At 41.4% G+C, this 17643-nt stretch overlaps 1 protein-coding gene across 1 annotated transcript in view; it reads right to left on the bottom strand.

Annotated features, from left to right (window-relative positions):
* The window catches only part of GAP43 (growth associated protein 43), a 98787-nt gene extending 81953 nt beyond the window's left edge, over window positions 1-16834 (bottom strand). The window contains exon 1 of the mRNA XM_057306649.1: window positions 16760-16834. Within this exon, the coding sequence (XP_057162632.1) occupies window positions 16760-16789 (30 nt within the window). The 5' untranslated portion in view covers window positions 16790-16834. The remainder of the gene's footprint in view (window positions 1-16759) is intronic.
* Window positions 16835-17643: the final 809 nt, after the last annotated feature.

Raw genomic sequence — 17643 nt, forward strand, 5'->3', positions numbered from 1 at the left:
ACTAGTATCTTCCCATTTGTTTACCAGTTTGGGGATAAATACAACAATATCAGACAGATGGATGTTTACGGAAGCACATATACAGGGACCAGGAAAAACAATTAAACATGATTTTTTTTTTTTTTGCAACTAGAAATTTAATAGAGTGAAAGGAGAAGGAGTGTGTGTACACGTACATACAGATATATAGGTCAGATCATTAACAAAGAGGAAGGATATGAAACCTCACCAAGATTCCTGTGGGAGCAGTACCAGAAGACACCAGCTCTAGGTATTAGTAAAGGGCTGATATTTAGCACTAGGCTTAAGAGGAAGATTAATGGGTTAAAAAGACTATAGCAATATATTTTAAATGGCTATCATCCTTAGCCCAGATCATAAGAAGTTCATAGTGTCAAGTATGGCTGTCTTCCTGTCAATGTGGAAGTATCTCTCTACAAAATGGTGCCTGTTATTTCCCGAAGCAACTAGCTGGCACCACTTGGGTGAAATCCAAGTCTGTGTGGTATTAGCTCTGTGAGATATCTACTAGGTGCCCAATTAGAAACTGTGTCAGAGTGAGCAGATTCCATGATTGATCGGTGGGAACTAGAAGACTTTTGCCATAGAGCCATCACATACTACTCACTAGACACTGATATTTGTCCATTTGCATAGGCTCTATTTACTCAACTTTTATTTAATGGGAGCCTAGTATGTGCAAAGCTTTGAACTAGGCTATATAGAGGCAATAAACAAAACGTGATTACTACCTTAAAGGAGCTCCTGGTGAAAGAGACAGACATTCATGTAAATAAGTATTTAAAATAAAGTCTGTTGAAAGTTGTAGCACAAATATATACTAACACAACAATGGCAGAAAGGAGAGGATCATCACATCTGCCTGGAGGATGAGGAGTCTCCACAAGAAAACCACTCCAGCCACATTATGGAAATAAATTAGAAATGTGTTATATAGGGGCGCCTGGGTGGCTCAGTCGTTGAGCGTCTGCCTTCGGCTCAGGGTGTGATCCCGGCGTTCTGGGATCCAGCCCCACGTCAGGCTCCTCCTCTGAGAGCCTGCTTCTTCCTCTCCCACTCCCTCTGTCTGTGTTCCCTCTCTCGCTGGCTGTCTCTCTCTGTCAAATAAATAAATAAAATCTTAAAAAAAAAAAAAAGAAATGTGTTATATAAAAAGAAGAGAAAGGAAGACATTCCAGGCAAAAGGAACAGTGTTCAGGAAAAGGAAAAGATGAAATAATATGGGTTATTCCATGAAATTATACAATTGCAATGGAGTGTAGGATATGAAGAGGGGGAGATTTTGAAGGTCAAAGAGATAAGCAGGGACCAGAAATTTAACGAGCAAATATTTTTTAAAAAATCAGATTGAGGGCAATCCTAAAAAGAAAATAAAAGAAGTTGGGTGATGTGTTAGAAAGTGACTTCCTGCACACCACTCAGAGGTATTTGCCACAGACGACCGACCTCTCAAGTAAAGGCCAAAGAGCATTCCTGGTAGAGGGAGTAATATACGCAAAGGCCTTGAAGAAGGAATGTTGTGTGATGAGTTTTAAAAATAAAAGTCCAGTACACTTGGTGACCAAGAGTATATTTTATAAGCCTTGGTGATAATGAGTTTGGTTTTGATTCTAAGTGGAATGGAAAGCTATCAAAAGTGGGGTTTTTTTTGGTTTTTGTTTTTTTGGAAAGAGAGAGTGTGATTGGGGGGCGGGGCAGAGGGAGAGGAAGAGAGAGAATCTTTTTTTATTTTATTTTATTTATTTATTTGACAGAGAGAGAGAGAGCGCGGAGAGAGCAAGCACAAGCAGGGGGAGTGGCAGGCAAAGGGAGAAGCAGGCTCCCCACTGAGCAAAGAGCCTGATGTGGGGCTCGATCCCAGGACCCTGGGATCAGGACCCCAGCGGAAGGCAGCCACTTAACTGACTGAGCCACCCAGGTGCTCCAAAGAGAGAGAATCTTAAATAGGCTCCATACCCAGCACGGAGCCTGATGTGGGCTTGATCTCAAGACCCTGAAATCATGACCTGAGCAGAAATCAAGAGTCAGACACTTAACTGACTGAGCCACACAGGCACTCCAAAAGCTATCAAAAGTTTTAAGTGGGAGAGTCACATGATCTGATAGACCCTTTATAAAGGACCACTCTGGCTACTGAGGAGAGAACAATTGTAAGAGACTGAGGTTTAAGGAAAGGGATTAGAAGGGAAAGCTATTGCATTTGAGTTTTTTGTTTGTTTGTTTTAAAGATTTTATGTATTTAGTTTTGCAAGAGAGAGAGAGAGAAAGACAGCGCCTGAGTGGGGGGAAGGGCAGAGGGAGAAGGAGACTATTTGCTGAGCAGGGAGCCAGACGCAGGACTCAATCCCAGGACCCCAGGATCATGACCCAAGCCGAACGCAGATGCCCAACCAACTAAGCCACCCAGGAGCCCAAAGCTATTGCATTTGTCTCCGTGAGAGATGAGTGGGTTAGCAATGACAGAGGAGATGGAGAAAAGTGGACAGAGCCAAGACATGTTTTTGAGGTAGAAAGTGAGGTAAAGGGGGGCACCTGGGTGGCACAGCAGTTAAGCGTCTGCCTTCGGCTCAGGGCGTGATCCCGGCGTTATGGGATCGAGCCCCACATCGGGCTCCTCCGCTATGAGCCTGCTTCTTCCTCTCCCACTCCCCCTGCTTGTGTTCCCTCTCTCGCTGGCTGTCTCTATCTCTGTCGAATAAATAAATAAAATCTTAAAAAAAAAAAAAAAAGAAAGTGAGGTAAAGGAAGAATGAAAGGGGCTTTTTACTTATAGAAACTGGAAAAAAATAGTAGCATCTAATGATAAAAGAGAGGGGAGAAATGAATCAGGATTCTGTTTCCCTTTAAATGGATGAGAAAGGAAAAGAGATTTGGGGACAAGAAATGATGAGTCATCTTTAAGGTATGTTGAGATTGGGGATCCTGTTGGCCATCAGAAGAAGATTTCCAGGGGAGAGTTAGATATAAAGGTCTGGACCCCACGAGGTAGGTCTGACTGGAGAACCTAGAGAATTTGAGACCCACTAGCCCACGTAGGAGTTGTGGGCATCAATTAGATTACTCATGGAGCTTCTGCTGAGGAAGAACATACAAGAATAAGGACAGTAGGCTGGGTAACAGCACCTTTTCAGTTAGTAGAGAAAGAGGAGCCAAGGGTGGGGGGAAATAAGGAATATACAACCAAAGATGCAAGAGAGAAAAAGCAGCTAAAACAGGCATTATAGAAGCCAAGAAAGTAACGATATTCAAGAGAGAAGACAGGTTTCATGGTTTCAGATGTCCCAGTGAGACATCTAAACGACAGCTCCGCTTGTTTTTCCCAGAGCTTACTGGGACTACTACTTGTGTTGTATACTGCAGGCTAATGCAGAGCTACTGAAGAGCAGATATCAAGATTTCAATCAATATGTGTTTCTTGAACCAGACCCTGAACTTGATAACTTACCTTCAAAGAGTTTGTAACTAGCTGGGAGAAATCAGGTGCGTATAAACACACATGGCCAGTTAAGTAAGGCTCTGTTTAATGTAGGCTGAAGAAATGGCACAGGTAGTATACAGTGTATGCTCCTGTAGATCTAACGGGAAGAAGTCCCAGAGAGCTGTGGGCGTCAGAAGGGCCTTCGAAAGGACAGAACGCTTGGTTCAGGACTTAGGTTGGGTGCGACTGAAGCAGGCAGAAAGGGGACTTAGGAAGTAGTGGGAATGACAGTGAAGAAAAGTGCAAGGGAATTAATACTTAAATTCATATTAGGTCTGGCTGGGACAGGATGCCACAGTGGAGAGGAAGCTTAGCTACAGAACATGTTATTTTGTAAGTTCGAAGGCCTTAGACACAACTTAGTCTAATATTCTTGTTTTGTATTAAAGAAGACAACTCAGGGAGATTAAATTTGTTTAAATTCACAAGCCTAGTCAATGGCAAAAGCCGTAGAAGGCAAGGCAAGAATAAAAGACTGGTTCCAGATTCTGAGGAGCCCTTAGAAACAATCATAAATAAATAGATTGGAATTAACTCTGTAAACAAAGAAATGCCGTTGACCTTTTGAGAAAAAGGGGAGTCACATATAAGATTTACCAACAGGCAGTGGGCAAAGCCAATGCCAAAAGCAAGGAATTTCAGTGGCTATCCAGGCTTTCTCACCCGGAGCTTCTCATCTGAACCACAGAAAACAAATGCCTGAGTTGAGTGACGATCTTCTCTAGTCCACAAGGATGATGTATTCCCAGTACCAGTCTAGATGCACAGGAAAGAGGGTAGTTCATTATGTACAATCATGGGCCTTAGGGCTTGGTTGTCTTTTAGATTGCTGGTTGAAAAAGGCTGGCAGAAGAAGGAAAGGACAGATGTGAAAGATACCGCAGGTAGAATTTGGTAGCCAACACTATGGCTTTTGCGAGGGAAGGAAGAATAATCAGTTATTCCCAGGTTATGAGCTGGGAAAGTGGGAATGTGCTGGTATCTCTCAAAGATATTATCAACAGTAGAGGAGTCAGAGTTCTAATCTAGGGAGAAGATAATTAGTTTAACATGAGACTTTCTGAGGCACCAACAAAGAATAAAAGGAAAAAAAAATATTTCTAGTATCTGAAAATCTTGGATTATGGGAAAGTCAAATTTTCTGTTGGTTTTCCTATGGTTCTTATAGTTTGGTTCTTTATGGATGAATTTTTACAATATACCCAAGTTCAGTCAAAGTAACAATATTGATAAAATATATTTACTAAAATAAATTTCAGTTTGTTCACAAGCCAATCAGTTTCCAATGTCACTAGAATGATAACATAGAACTGGAGAGCCCTGCAGAAAAACCCTTAAGTACTGAAAGATACAGTCTTGTGTAAAATAGGGCAATACCTGTGATGACCAAATCTGCATTTCTTTTTTAAGTCAAGAATCAATAGTTTTGGGTGCCTAGTTGGCTCAGGCGGTTAACCATCTGCCTCAGGTTCAGGTCATGATCCCAGGGTCCTGGGATGGAGCCCCACATCGGGCTCCCTGCTCAGCGGAGAGCCTGCTTCTCCCTCTCCCTCTGCTCCTCCCCTTGTGCCATGCTCTGGCTCACTCTTGCTCTCTCTCTCTCAAATAAGTAAATAACATCTTAAAAAAAGAAAAAATAAAAGAATCAATAGTTTCTTCCTGCTTAAATGAGGATAAACCTGAATTTGGTCCTGAGTGTGCTTGAATATACTTAAGTATACTAATGCCCAAACTTCTTGGATTCTTTCCTGAATACGCATGTTCTTGGGCTTACTGTGGGCTTATTGCATCTTCCAGCTGACGTTCAGAAGTGAAGTCGGAGCCATCTGTGGTCATTAAAGTTCCCATGACAGTTTTTACTAGAGGGTTATGGCCCAATTCCAAACTGAGTAATTCTGTTTTACAGCTCCTCCTCCCTTTTCAATTACAGTAATCTTCATTTCCTCCTCTATACTGGTTTCACCCCAGAGGTGTAAGGTATGAAGTTCAAGATGGAAGAAAGAATATGCAAGAAACTAGGTCTTCACGTTTTCTATACAGCTCTCAGTATGGAGCACAAATCTGGCTGAGTTATCAAAAGCTATCACCCCAGTGTCTTTCAATCAAAGGCAATCAAAGCCATGAGGAACATTGAATTTATATTAGCATGAAAGACTTATTCAAATGAATACTAAATACCAACCTGATTTCTCCAGAGTAGCCTTCCCAGGTGATCTGAGTAAACAAGTCCTTGAGATGTAAGGTTGAGGGAAGATTGCAAAAGGTACTCTTCAGAACAAAACACCTTTGAATACACCAAACCCCCACGTCAGATCTGACTAAACAAAAAGCGAATGTTGTTTTAAATGAGATGATATCATGCTCTCCTTCCTTTTGAAAATCTCAGAAGTTTTGAGAAATATTAATCTAATAAAACGAAGAAAAATTCTCCAAATGCCTAGGTAAAGATGAAATGGGGTTAAGTTGTTGATGGGTCACTTATAAAGTCTCACTATTACTTTATATCCCTCAAATAAAATAACACCTTTTTAAAAGTGATTTAAAGAGAAAGGACTTTCAAATGCAATGTCCACCAAATCATACCCAACGCCTATTGCTACCCCACCCCCAGCCTTACATGTAAGAGTCTGAAGAGCTAAATCGAGCTGCCTTCAATACGACACGCAGAAATTTAACTGCAATTTAATTATCAGAAATTGAGAATTTTCTTTTTAAAGTAATTCTGTTTTGATTGGTGGGGTGGGGAGGTAAATAATGGAGACAATTGCCCCTACTGGAGTTTAGATGGAACTGTGGAAGGCATCTTTGGAATAGCTGTTAAGGATCTAGTTTGGTGATTAGGAGATTTTACTTCTCGTCTTATACCCCAACCAGGTAAATTGGTTTCTGAACCAAAACAAAGAGTGGAAAGAGGATTTGCATTCTAATAGCTCCTACTCTAGGCCAGTTTCTAGGCTAGTTGTGCTAAGGGATTCTGAAGCCATTTATATTTAGATTCTGAAGCAGCCAATTATTGCTTAACCTTTGGAGATCATTTAATTAATTTATTTTTTACTTTCCTCAACTAGTTCTTTTATATAGCCATTAATGGGAAGATATTAGGGTCTTTCAAATTTTCATTTAAAAATAACACTTTCTGAAAAACAAAACAAAACAAAAATAACACTTTCTGAATAGTTATTGGAACTGGGATTATAAATAATGGATGTAAGGCTAATTACCAAAATTCTACATTTAGAGCAAACTAGTGCATATGGAGACAACAACTCAATATTTTAGAAAGTGCCAATTTGCTAAAAATAGATAAATATGATGATTATTGCTGGAATTAATTCAAGGACATTCAAAATGAGATGACTAATATCAAGGGGTAGCATTTCTCTGCTACGCATCCAAGGGAGATGTTTTAGACCTATTACTGCCCAATCCTTTTGCAGAAATGGACCCCAAAAACTAAAAAAGAAAAACTAGAGCAAAGCTACCCTACGTGAGATTAGCAAGAATATATGGTAGCTACTATTCTTCTTAGACAGGTAGTACTTGCCAGAGTTCAGCTCCTGGCTTGAAAATCCAGCACTTACCAGTTCCAGGTGTGGTGATTTGCCCTAACCTTTCTTTTTTATGGGACCAGTTATCTGTGTGGTTACTGCTTCCTTTGTGAATCATCAGGGATGACGACCCTACCAGTAAGAGGAATATGCAATACAGGACAAACAGAAAGCAACCAATGGGAAAAATTAGTGACCCACCACATCCGAGGTAAGTCCCCCCTGATCTGGGTAGCCACCCTATTATACACATATACATGTATATACCAGAGACTCTTTCTCAGCCAATTTACTCTCTTACTAGATTCACAGGTGTGGACCTCCAGAAATCATCTGGAGTGTGACTTGGCCCTTCCTCCAATGACAGGTAATTGGTCTGTTGGTAACTAGGGGATCCAAGAAGGACCAACTGGATCCATCATTCTCATTCTTTCTCTGTATCCTCTCTCCCTTTGAATATGAACAGATGATATATACACACACACATATATACATATATATATATTTATCTCTCATTTAGAATTTTGAATTGTGAGATAGAGAAGCTAAGGTGATTAGTAACCGAGTGCTTTGAATTCAGTGCTCCAGAAATAAAGTCTATGAACTCCTGCTCTTTTGGTTCCTAGATCTACTCTGGTTTCTATAAGCTTGGCTGTTCAACTTCTTAATTTTGTGTGATATCTAGTTTCCCTTTGATAGATCCTTTTCATAAACTTAAAGTTGGTTTCTGTTACTTATACCCCATCAAAGTACACATAAATGATAGAAGTGTGTGTGTGTGTGTGTGTGTGTGTGTGTGTGTGTGTGAAGAGAGAGATATAGAAAGAGAGACTGAGAGACAGAAAGAGACAGAGAGAGAGGTAGCTGGAGTGAGGGATTAGAGGGTGATACTGACCCTTATTAAACTATAAACAAAATCAAAGACATTATTGTTTCCCTCTGGACACCAGCTTATTTTGAAATTTCTAGTTAATATCCCTTTCTATTAAACTCTACATAAGCCCGACATACGGAAGATTTTCCAAAATATGCAAATTAATTTTTCTATATTAGACTTTTACTTCTAGGAGAAACAGAATCTCCTGGACAAACTTGATTCAATTATTACATTTTAAAATATTTTCAAATATTACCCATATATTAAGAAATCAAATTCTTTGGGTTACAAAATTCCATTGCCTATATGACAATTTGATAAATTTATTTTATTAAATTGTAACTTATGTCATGAATCAGGGACACAGGAGAACTGAAATGCCCTTTGTAGAGATCCTGAGAGTTTCTAAGATTATATACGGCATTGGGTTGGAAAAGGTTCAGGACTGCGTATCACTTCTTCTGATCAAGGTTAATTCCTGATGCATCAAGGAACCTTGAAGTGGTATGAAAATGGTGCTCAGGTGATAATCTTTGAACTGTGCTTTCCCCCAATCAGGCTTCATCCCCATTGTCAGTAGCTCCCAACCAGCTCCACATGCCTATTCTTCTGCCTGACTGAGCCCTCATGTGATGAATGTGAGCACAGCATGCCTGGTAATCTGAGTGCTGCGGACCCGGTTTAGAAGTGAGGTGGGGGTGGGGATGCGGATGGGGGAAAGGCAGCCAGTTTAGCAAATGGAGAAGAGAAGAAATCTAAATGTGAAGGAAAGGCTAAAACAGACAAAAATAGGAAGAAAAATAGTGGAAATTCCTAAATGCATTTGAACTGACGCTTGGGGTTGCATGACAATTTGAACATTGGCTTATTTAAATTCTGTCACTAAAGTTTTTGAAGGAAATGATAAAGATATACTATGCTCCCATCCATTAGCATGGTTACTACTTACTCTGTAGAGAATAAGAGAGGAGAGGTGGGAATGGAATATGTATATATATATATATTATATATACATAGTTTATACAGAAAGCAAGGGTACTTCTTTGCATAGAACCATGAACACTTTGGGTATCAGTATGTGGAATTCCTCAGTTAATAATACCTTACACTTGAAAAACACGTTGTTTGCAAAACACTTTTATTTTTATCACTTTATTTGAGCCTCGCACCAATCTAGTAGAAAAGGCAAGTCAGGATTTGGAGTGTTCTTTTTATGTGCCCACTATATTGATGGATAAACTGAGGCTCAGAAAGAATAAGTTACTTACCCAGGGTCACACGACAAGCAATTGTCGGAGCCAGGTCTAGAACTCAGGGGAAGGGTTTATTTCACTACAAAGACATGAAACAGGACATTAAACAAAGAACATCTAAAAGAATAAGATCTGCAAATAATTAAGGATAGGGAATCTGGAGGGTCACACTCTCATACTACAACCCAAACTCTCTGCAAGTGTGCCACTCTGATTTAAGCCAACAGGAAAGGGAATTGTAACTTTGACCACAACCCTCTTGTGAGGAGGACCAATGGAATTGAGTTCGCATTTACACAAAGCCAGCTCTAAGTAAGCTCACAGGAATAGTCTGCTCCAAAACATCTCTCCTAATGGCCCACTATCCATTATGATGATCTCTCCCTTCCTACTTTTTTTTTTTTTAAGATTTTATTTGTTTATTTTAGAGAGAGAGAGAGAAAGAGACAGCACAAGCGAATAGGGGGAGGGGCAGAGGGAGAAGGAGAGAAGCAGACTCCCTGATGAACAGGGAGGCCCTCCCTACCCAGGGCTCCATCTCAAGGCCCTGAAATAGTGACCTGAGCTGAAACCAAGAGTCAGAAGCCCAACCAACTGAGCCACACAGGTGCCCCCTCTCTCTTCCTACTTTTATTCCTTCAATTAATATTTTTTACTGGGAAGCTACTATGTGCTAGACATAGCTTAAAATATCTATTCTGTCTAAAACACCTCTTTGGAAAGTTGAAAGGAACACTCTTTTTTTTGAAGTTCTCTTTTCATAGCCTGATGCATGGGTCGGTATTACTTAATCAGAAAACTCCCCCTGGACCTGAGGAGGGAGAAAAAATGAAAAACTCCAAGAAAGAGATTGAAAGAGATTGACAGCAATGAGCAAGATATGGAATAAGGCTGTGGAGATTAGAAAACATTACCCAGCTTTAGCAGTTGAAGACAAACTTCACCTATAAATTATTTTGTCTTACTGCTCTTCTCAAGGCCCTGGCAATTCAGTCAGAGAAAATAAACTACGTAGAGTCTGACAAAGAGCAATTTCATGGAGAACTATGGTTGCAATTTGCCCTATATTAACTACAATAGGCCTACTTCAGAATCCAAATCCCTTCAGTCCATTCAAATGTAAGAAAGATAAAGTTGATCTGATTCTCAGTCCTGTAACAGACATTTGAGGGGCTACTTACCATTCAACCTCCTTTTAACTCCATGAGAGATTTTCCTTTGTGGAATAGTAATTGCATACTTCAGTGGGAAGGAAAGAAACCCAAGTGAAGGTAATATTGATTCTTGAGTACAGACCATGGGGCACAGGCCAACACTATGCATATTTTTGGAAATTTGTGTATCAATGAAGTAAATCAACTAAGTAGCGAGAGACTGAGTCAAGTTCTACTTGGAATGGTTGTGGAGCAAAGCACCATGTGTAAGCATTGTGGGGTCTTAAAGGAAGGGCAATGGAAGATCCAAGACTGGTAACCGTGTGTCTAACCTGGCACTCTGCTAACCTCAGAGGGTGGACTAGTTTGCTGGGTTGGTGGGGGAGGACACTGAACGGAGGTTTCCAGATAGCACCAGTTGCGGTAGTTTGGAGAACTGCAATATAAATGGGCTCATTTTGTGCCTGCTTTCATTAAACACTGACGGTTGTCATATTTATACGTCAATAATAAGAATCAATGATGATTAGCTTCATCTCAAAATTTGATGCCGACAGATTAAACCAAAATCTACTAGTGGTTCCATCCATTTAGATATGCCACAATTTATGGAAAGTTCGTAAGCCTGGTTTTATATTCATTTAGGAAACATATTATCCACAGATAAAACCAGTTACTGTACGTGTCAAACGTCGTGATAGGCTTGAAGTAGAGAAAGAATTAAGATTCCACCCAAGCAGCTCACAGTAGAAACACTAGTTTATGAAAAAAAAAGCTATATAATGTAACAAGCGATTTAATAGTGATGCTACGAAACATAGTATGGTTGCGAAGAAAGTGGAACGTAGAGAGGTCAAGAATGGCTCCAAAGAGCTAACTCTGACAGAGGAAATGGGAATTTTCCAGGCAGAGAGGGAAGTGTCATGCGGGCAGAATATACAGTATGAGCAAAAGCACCAAGGCCTGAAATCTAGATGTGGTATCATCAGGTTGGATGAGCGGGTATTTGATGATGGGACTAGAAAGATAGGCAAGACTAGATCATGTCATCCATGCCGAGAACTTTGTTAGCTTACAGTTAACAGGGGACCACTGGTGGATCTGAACAAAGGAAATAATATGACCAGATTTGCATTAGGTAAAGATAAGCATGATGTTCTACGTAAGGAGAATTGGAAGAGAGCAAGATGGAGATAGGAAGTCCAAGCAAGAAGCTATTGCCTTGGTACAGATGAGAGGTAATGAAAGTCAGAACCAGGTTATTTGTGATGGAGTTGAAAAGCAAAGGATGGATCCAAAAGCTTTTTAGAGAGAATCAAAAAATGTAGTATCTGGACATGAGGATTGAAAGCAAGGACTGCCTTCAGATTACTCCCAGGTTCCTAGAGCTCGGAAGCTGGGTAGATGGTATTAGAGCATAAGGGTTGGAATCTGGAGGAAGACTAAGCGGTACCACACAGAAGACACAGAGTCTGGTTTTGTACATCATGAGTGTGGGTGTCTCTGAAATACCTAGACCTAGTGATACCCAGAGAGGGCACTGAGGAAAGATATCTGGTCTACAGGTTGGGAAATCACCATGGTGGTTAAAACTTCCAACATGGATGAGACCACCTAGAATTAGTGTGTCGAATGAGAAGAGAAGTGGATCAAGGTCATTAACAAGAAGATAATTGATATTTGAGGGGAAGAGAGTAAAAAGGTCAGCCAGGAAGACTGAGAAAAGCATATCTGAAAGGGAGGAGAGCCAGGGCTGCTCTCATGGGGGCCAAGTGAGGAAATTCAGGAAGAGAAATGGACAACAATGTAAAACGCCAAAGCGGTATCAAGTATGATGGAAACCAAAGAGTCCCTGGAGGTGGTGTCTTTTTTAGAATACGAGAACAGAAGCTTTATTAAAGTAAATGGAATAGTGAATGAGGAGGAATGCTAGAGAAGGAATCACCCTGACACCGAAGAACTGCTCACTGACAGTAGGCACACAACAATCCTGACGAATGGGCAATCCAAAGCCAAGACTCGCATCACACAACTTGGAGAGAAAATTTTCTTACATTTGTATTGATTTTGTCTTCACATGAATTTTGTTTAATCCCTCCAAAAGCCCTGTAGGGTCAGCAAAGTGGGGTTTTTGTTTGGTTGGTTTTTATTTATTTTTTTGTTTTGTTTTTTAGTCTCCATCTTATAGGAGGAAACTGAAGCCCAGTATTATGTGATTCATTCAAGATCGCAGAATGAGTACGTGGCATAAACGGAGGACTCCCAGCACAGTGCTCTTTCCAACACCTCAGAGAATGTTAAGCGGACTTCAATACAATGGTGCAGAGGCAACCGACCACACTTCAGAAATTCAAAAGGGAGAATTGCCCACAATCACTTTCTTGATTGATAACAGACACGCTTGGTTGCCTGAATGCCTCTATGAGAGCTAATAGGGAAGTGAATAATTAAATGCTGTATCTTCTCTTGAGACGACCTGCGTACATGCATCCTTTGAAATGTTCCTTTCATATTAGAGGAAGATTTTAGACTTGTCTCACTCTATCATTGAGAACAAGGGGAACATTTGGTTAATATATATGCGCTCCTGTTGACCGAAAGACACCTCCCCTTCTTTCTGGGGTCAGGTAAAACTGAAGTACGCGGATTAATCAGCCCCAGGCACTGCACTGACAATTTCACCACGACGGAGGCAAAGGAGACCCAAGCTACTCTCCCTCTCAGTGAACAGGAGCTCTGCCCTTTCGCATAAAACATGAAAGGAGGTTTCTGTAGTTTTGCCAACTCAGCAAGAGAGAAAATTAACCCTACATCTTCTTATCCCTGTTGCCTCAGCCTGGGTGTGGAGGGGGGAACTGAGTTGCAGACTGACAGCATGAAGGAGCTGGGCTCATTGTGTATGCACCCTGGCATGGCTCAGAAGAAATTACAGTCACTAGATATGAACTCATTTCTAGATTTACCACGAATTTTCTAAGGTTCTCTGCAAGTCCAGATAATTTGGCAGAAAAAAAAAAAAGCCCTTAAATGATTTCTTCGTCTGTTTAAATTTGGAAATATGTGATAGAAATCACCATTAGGAAAAAAAAAAACCAGTTTCAATTATATTAAGTAGAATGCCTCCATTTAATTAATTTACTTAGTCCCTGGGTGACACTGGGTGTGGCTCAGGGAGATTTAGGAGGAATCCAATTTATCACTAGGCGGAATCGTCTGCACCAAGCAGCAAGGCGGCATCCTTCCACACCTTTCCAACACTGCAAGGGAAAGGCGCAGTGAGGCTGGAATTCCAAACCACAGATCACACTCTCTCAGATAAGAATTATTTGTTTCACGAGGAAAAGAGCAGATGTTGGTGGGGTTGAGAGGTGGGGGACAGAGGGGCTACTTGCTTGCACTGGTATTCTTTACACTTCAATTACAATTTAAAATCCTTATTTTTAAACAAAGGAAGCACCTCAGCTTTCTGGCTTTGTGGACACAGATCACATCTTGCAAGTTTTTCATCATCTGCAATACGCATGGTAATTAAGCTATTTAAAGTTAGCCCCAAGACATTTGAAAATCAGAAACCAATAAAATCTCAGGGATTCTTTTATTTTATTCCTCCTTTGCCCACTCCTTTACCATGTTCTCATCACCACCCCACTCCCATTCTCTTCTTCCTGCTATAATAATCCATAGTGGTAATTAATGGCTAATAAAGATCATTTACGCTTTCTTCTCACCCACTGGCCATGTATTACAACTCAGAAATCTAAGATTGCTTCTTTATGCGGCTCAAGTGGAAGAGGAAGGAAGTGCAGTCCCTCCAGCCCCCTCCCACGTTTCTGCTGGATTTCATGGGTGTGGCAGAGTTTAGACCTTTGCAGGTTTTTGCCCTTGTTTTATTCCCTGTTAAGGACTAGGATGATGAATAGATGGCAGAAGGATAAACACAATCGGGTTCTGCCCTGAATGATAGAAGATCATTTCACCCACAAGCAGGAAACCTGTGTGAGACTTAAGTACTCATGCTATATAAATGCCAGTCAGTGTAGTGTGGAGCCCACGCCCTGAATACACCATTTCCTTCTGTCTGATTTAATGGTATCCTAAATACTGACTTACGTGAATGATACACAACAGTACTCAACAGGGCACATGGCCATTTCACACACATGTATAAAATGCATGGGCAAATATGACAATTTCTATAGCTTTCATTTTCTCTCTTGAATATGATTTATGCGAAAACACACGCGGGCATGTGGGATCTGTGCAGAGTACATGCGTGACTGCTGTACATGAAGTATGCGGATGCTCCACACATTTACATGCGAATTTCTGCAACTCCCTAAACACACGATTTCAGCTTTATCACTTTGCACATCACAGGGAATGCTTGAGGCTGGTAGTGAGATAGAACCCAAGCGAAGGCAGCTGTCCCCCTTTTGGGGAAGGGAATTCTTTTAGCTTCGATTCCCTTCCTAAAATTATGCTTGGTTTCTTTTGTCGTAGGGGGTGTGTGTGTACTTGTATGTGTCTACATGGGGTGGCAAAAAGTTGTAAACCGGCATATTTTTCTATCCAAAATTAAACCTTTTTTAATGAATAGCATTGGCTTCCTTAGGGCTCCGCCTTCCTAAATTTTATTTCCTCAACTCACCAGTGGGGTAACCTCAGAACGTTTCCTTGACAGTATACTTAACCCAGCCACCTGTATCCATTGCATTTATGTATTAGAATGAAGGAAGACAAGGAAAGGAAATGTCCTGGTTTGAAAAACGAGCCAATGGAAGCATCAATCTCTGGAACCATATAGCAGTTTAGGGAAGTAGTGCATGTAAGACCCCCATGCCCTTTTTCAAACACCCCTACACAAACCACACACAAACCCCCGGGGTGTCTGCTACTTTTAAAATTTTGTTTGTTTGCTTTACCTTATTTATTTTTTCCCATGCCTCTCCACCCCCTGCACCCACTGATCTGATATTCTGCTTCTGCTTCCCTTCCCCTTCCTCTCCTCCTTCATCCTCATCGCCACCCACCCCTCCTTCCAGGGCGATGGCTAAATGTGCAAAGCTGGCAGGCTGTTTCTTCTCCACTCCCCTCCACCCCCTTCGGATTCAGCGAGTGTATTACAAATTGCCCAATATCCAATACCTGCACAGGAATAATGCCCGAATCCTATCTCTTGCACCCCACCCCGAAGGCAATCAATCTGCAAAGGGCTTTTTTGACCAAGACCTGCCTCCCCTCCCACGAGTATGCACACACACGCGCACACACACGCACACTCACCCCCATCTCACACCCATTTTTCTCTTTAACCTTCGCCAAAATCACTCAAACATGTTCCAATAAATGTTTGAAAGCTTCATGTGGAGAATGTCGGTTGCTGCAGAATACTGAACTCGTCATTCCTGCCCACCCTCAGCCCAATCAAGTTTCTAAAATGTCTTTCAAGAAATAAGTGAGCAATTTGAAATAGAAGAGAAACCTGGGTAGTGGGGGAGGGAGGGAGGAAGGGACGCGGATTCTCACTAAGCTTGTATGTGTCCCTCTTCTGATGAAAATGAGTCACCATGCTTATTATCCAAAATGTTAGTCCGTCTCCGGTCACTGACAATCCCCGGAAAGATGCAAGGGTAGGGAGAAGGGAAAAGACCTGATTTCCAACAGGTAATACCCGGCTCGTCTTTCCCATCCCATCGGAGCCCAAAGCTCCTAGGGGCGTGGTCCACTCTCTCCTCCGACCAGCTGGTGCACAATCGGCTACGGATCTTTGGAAGGGGATTTTCCCCCTCCACACGGCCAATTTCTCCCCCAGCCCCAGTTGTCTTTAGAATCTCTTTTTTAAAAAACATCTTCCAAATCGCAGTTTCATTCATTCATTGAAAAATAAATAAATAAATCCTTCACATGTTTTTCCATGAATACCTGCGCCCATTTGAAGCTCATGCATGTACGAAATAAGGCTTCTTCCGCAGCACATGTGAGAAAATTGTACGACAGAACAAGCAACACTCATTACTGAACATGTTTCCTTCGACCCCGCTTTTTGCAAATAATGTAAAGGATTGCCTCCCCATCTTGTAGGTAGAGTCCACATCTTTTCCCCACACCCCTTTCTGTACCCACACCCGCAAAACCAGAGACCTAAAACGCTGAGCATTCGCCAAGAGCCCCCCAAATCTTATTTCTAGCCAAACAGGCATATTTTTTTCTAACCTCATCCTAATTAGTAGCAGCGTTCCCAAACCAGAGCATGAAAGACAGAATGGAATAAAAGCTGGGCTGCAACCATCAGTTACCATATGCTAAGGAAACGCGCGCACCATGGCCAGAGCAGAAGCAGTTAAAATATTTTTTTTTCCTGCCTTTACAGGGAAATATTGTAGTCTGGTAATTTCACAACAGCAAGAAGTAAAAATCTTTAGCTCTACCTGTTTGGTTCTTCTCATACAGCACAGCATGGTTGTATCGTCCCTTGCCTTCTTCCTGCCTTCTCTCCTTCCTCCTCTCTCTTTCTTATTCCCCCCCTCTCCACCTCTTTTCTGCTCGCTTGCTCACTCGCTCTCTCGCGCTAGCGCGCTCTCCCTCTCCCTCCCTCCCTCTCTCTCTCTCCCTCACACACACCAGGGCAGTTAGCAGCAACTGTAAGGTCCACAGCTACTGCTCATCGCACATGCTCGCTCGCTCTCTCTCCCTCTCCCTCTCTCTCTCTGGCTCTCTCCTCTCTCCTCTTGCTTCTCTTCCCCTCTTTTCTCCCCCTTTCCCCCCCGTCTGTCTTTTTCTTCTCTTTCTCAGAATTGTTCAGTAGCTTTCAATGACTAATCATTTCCCCAGCCCCCACCCCTATTCTAGACAGTCACCCCCGCCCAGTCCCCTGCCAGCCTCATGAATATTTAAACATCTCCAATCTGGACCCAATTACCCACCGACTTTCCCACTGCATTGAGAGGATGGTGGGGTGGGGGTAGAGATGGATATTTCAGCCGGTTCAGGAGATTGGATGGAATGTGTTTTAGGGAAGAGGGGCTTGAGGAACGCTTGTATTTCTTTACTAACTCTTCTCTTTTCCCATATCATAAGAGCAAAGAACAGCTTAGTCAAACCTGTACTGATATAAGTTATATTTGCTATTTAGATTTTATGTACATTTAGTAATTGTGAGGGTTAAGTTCCCTCAAAAAAAGGAAATAATATGTAAATATCATACACTATGTATACTGTTCTTAGTATTCATATAATCTAAAATACATACATACAAGCTTAAATATGTACAAAGAACATATCTCATATATGCTCTAATATCCTTGAGAAATCC

Source organism: Ursus arctos, unplaced genomic scaffold, assembly GCF_023065955.2.
Source record: "Ursus arctos isolate Adak ecotype North America unplaced genomic scaffold, UrsArc2.0 scaffold_4, whole genome shotgun sequence".
Lineage (NCBI taxonomy): Eukaryota > Metazoa > Chordata > Mammalia > Carnivora > Ursidae > Ursus > Ursus arctos.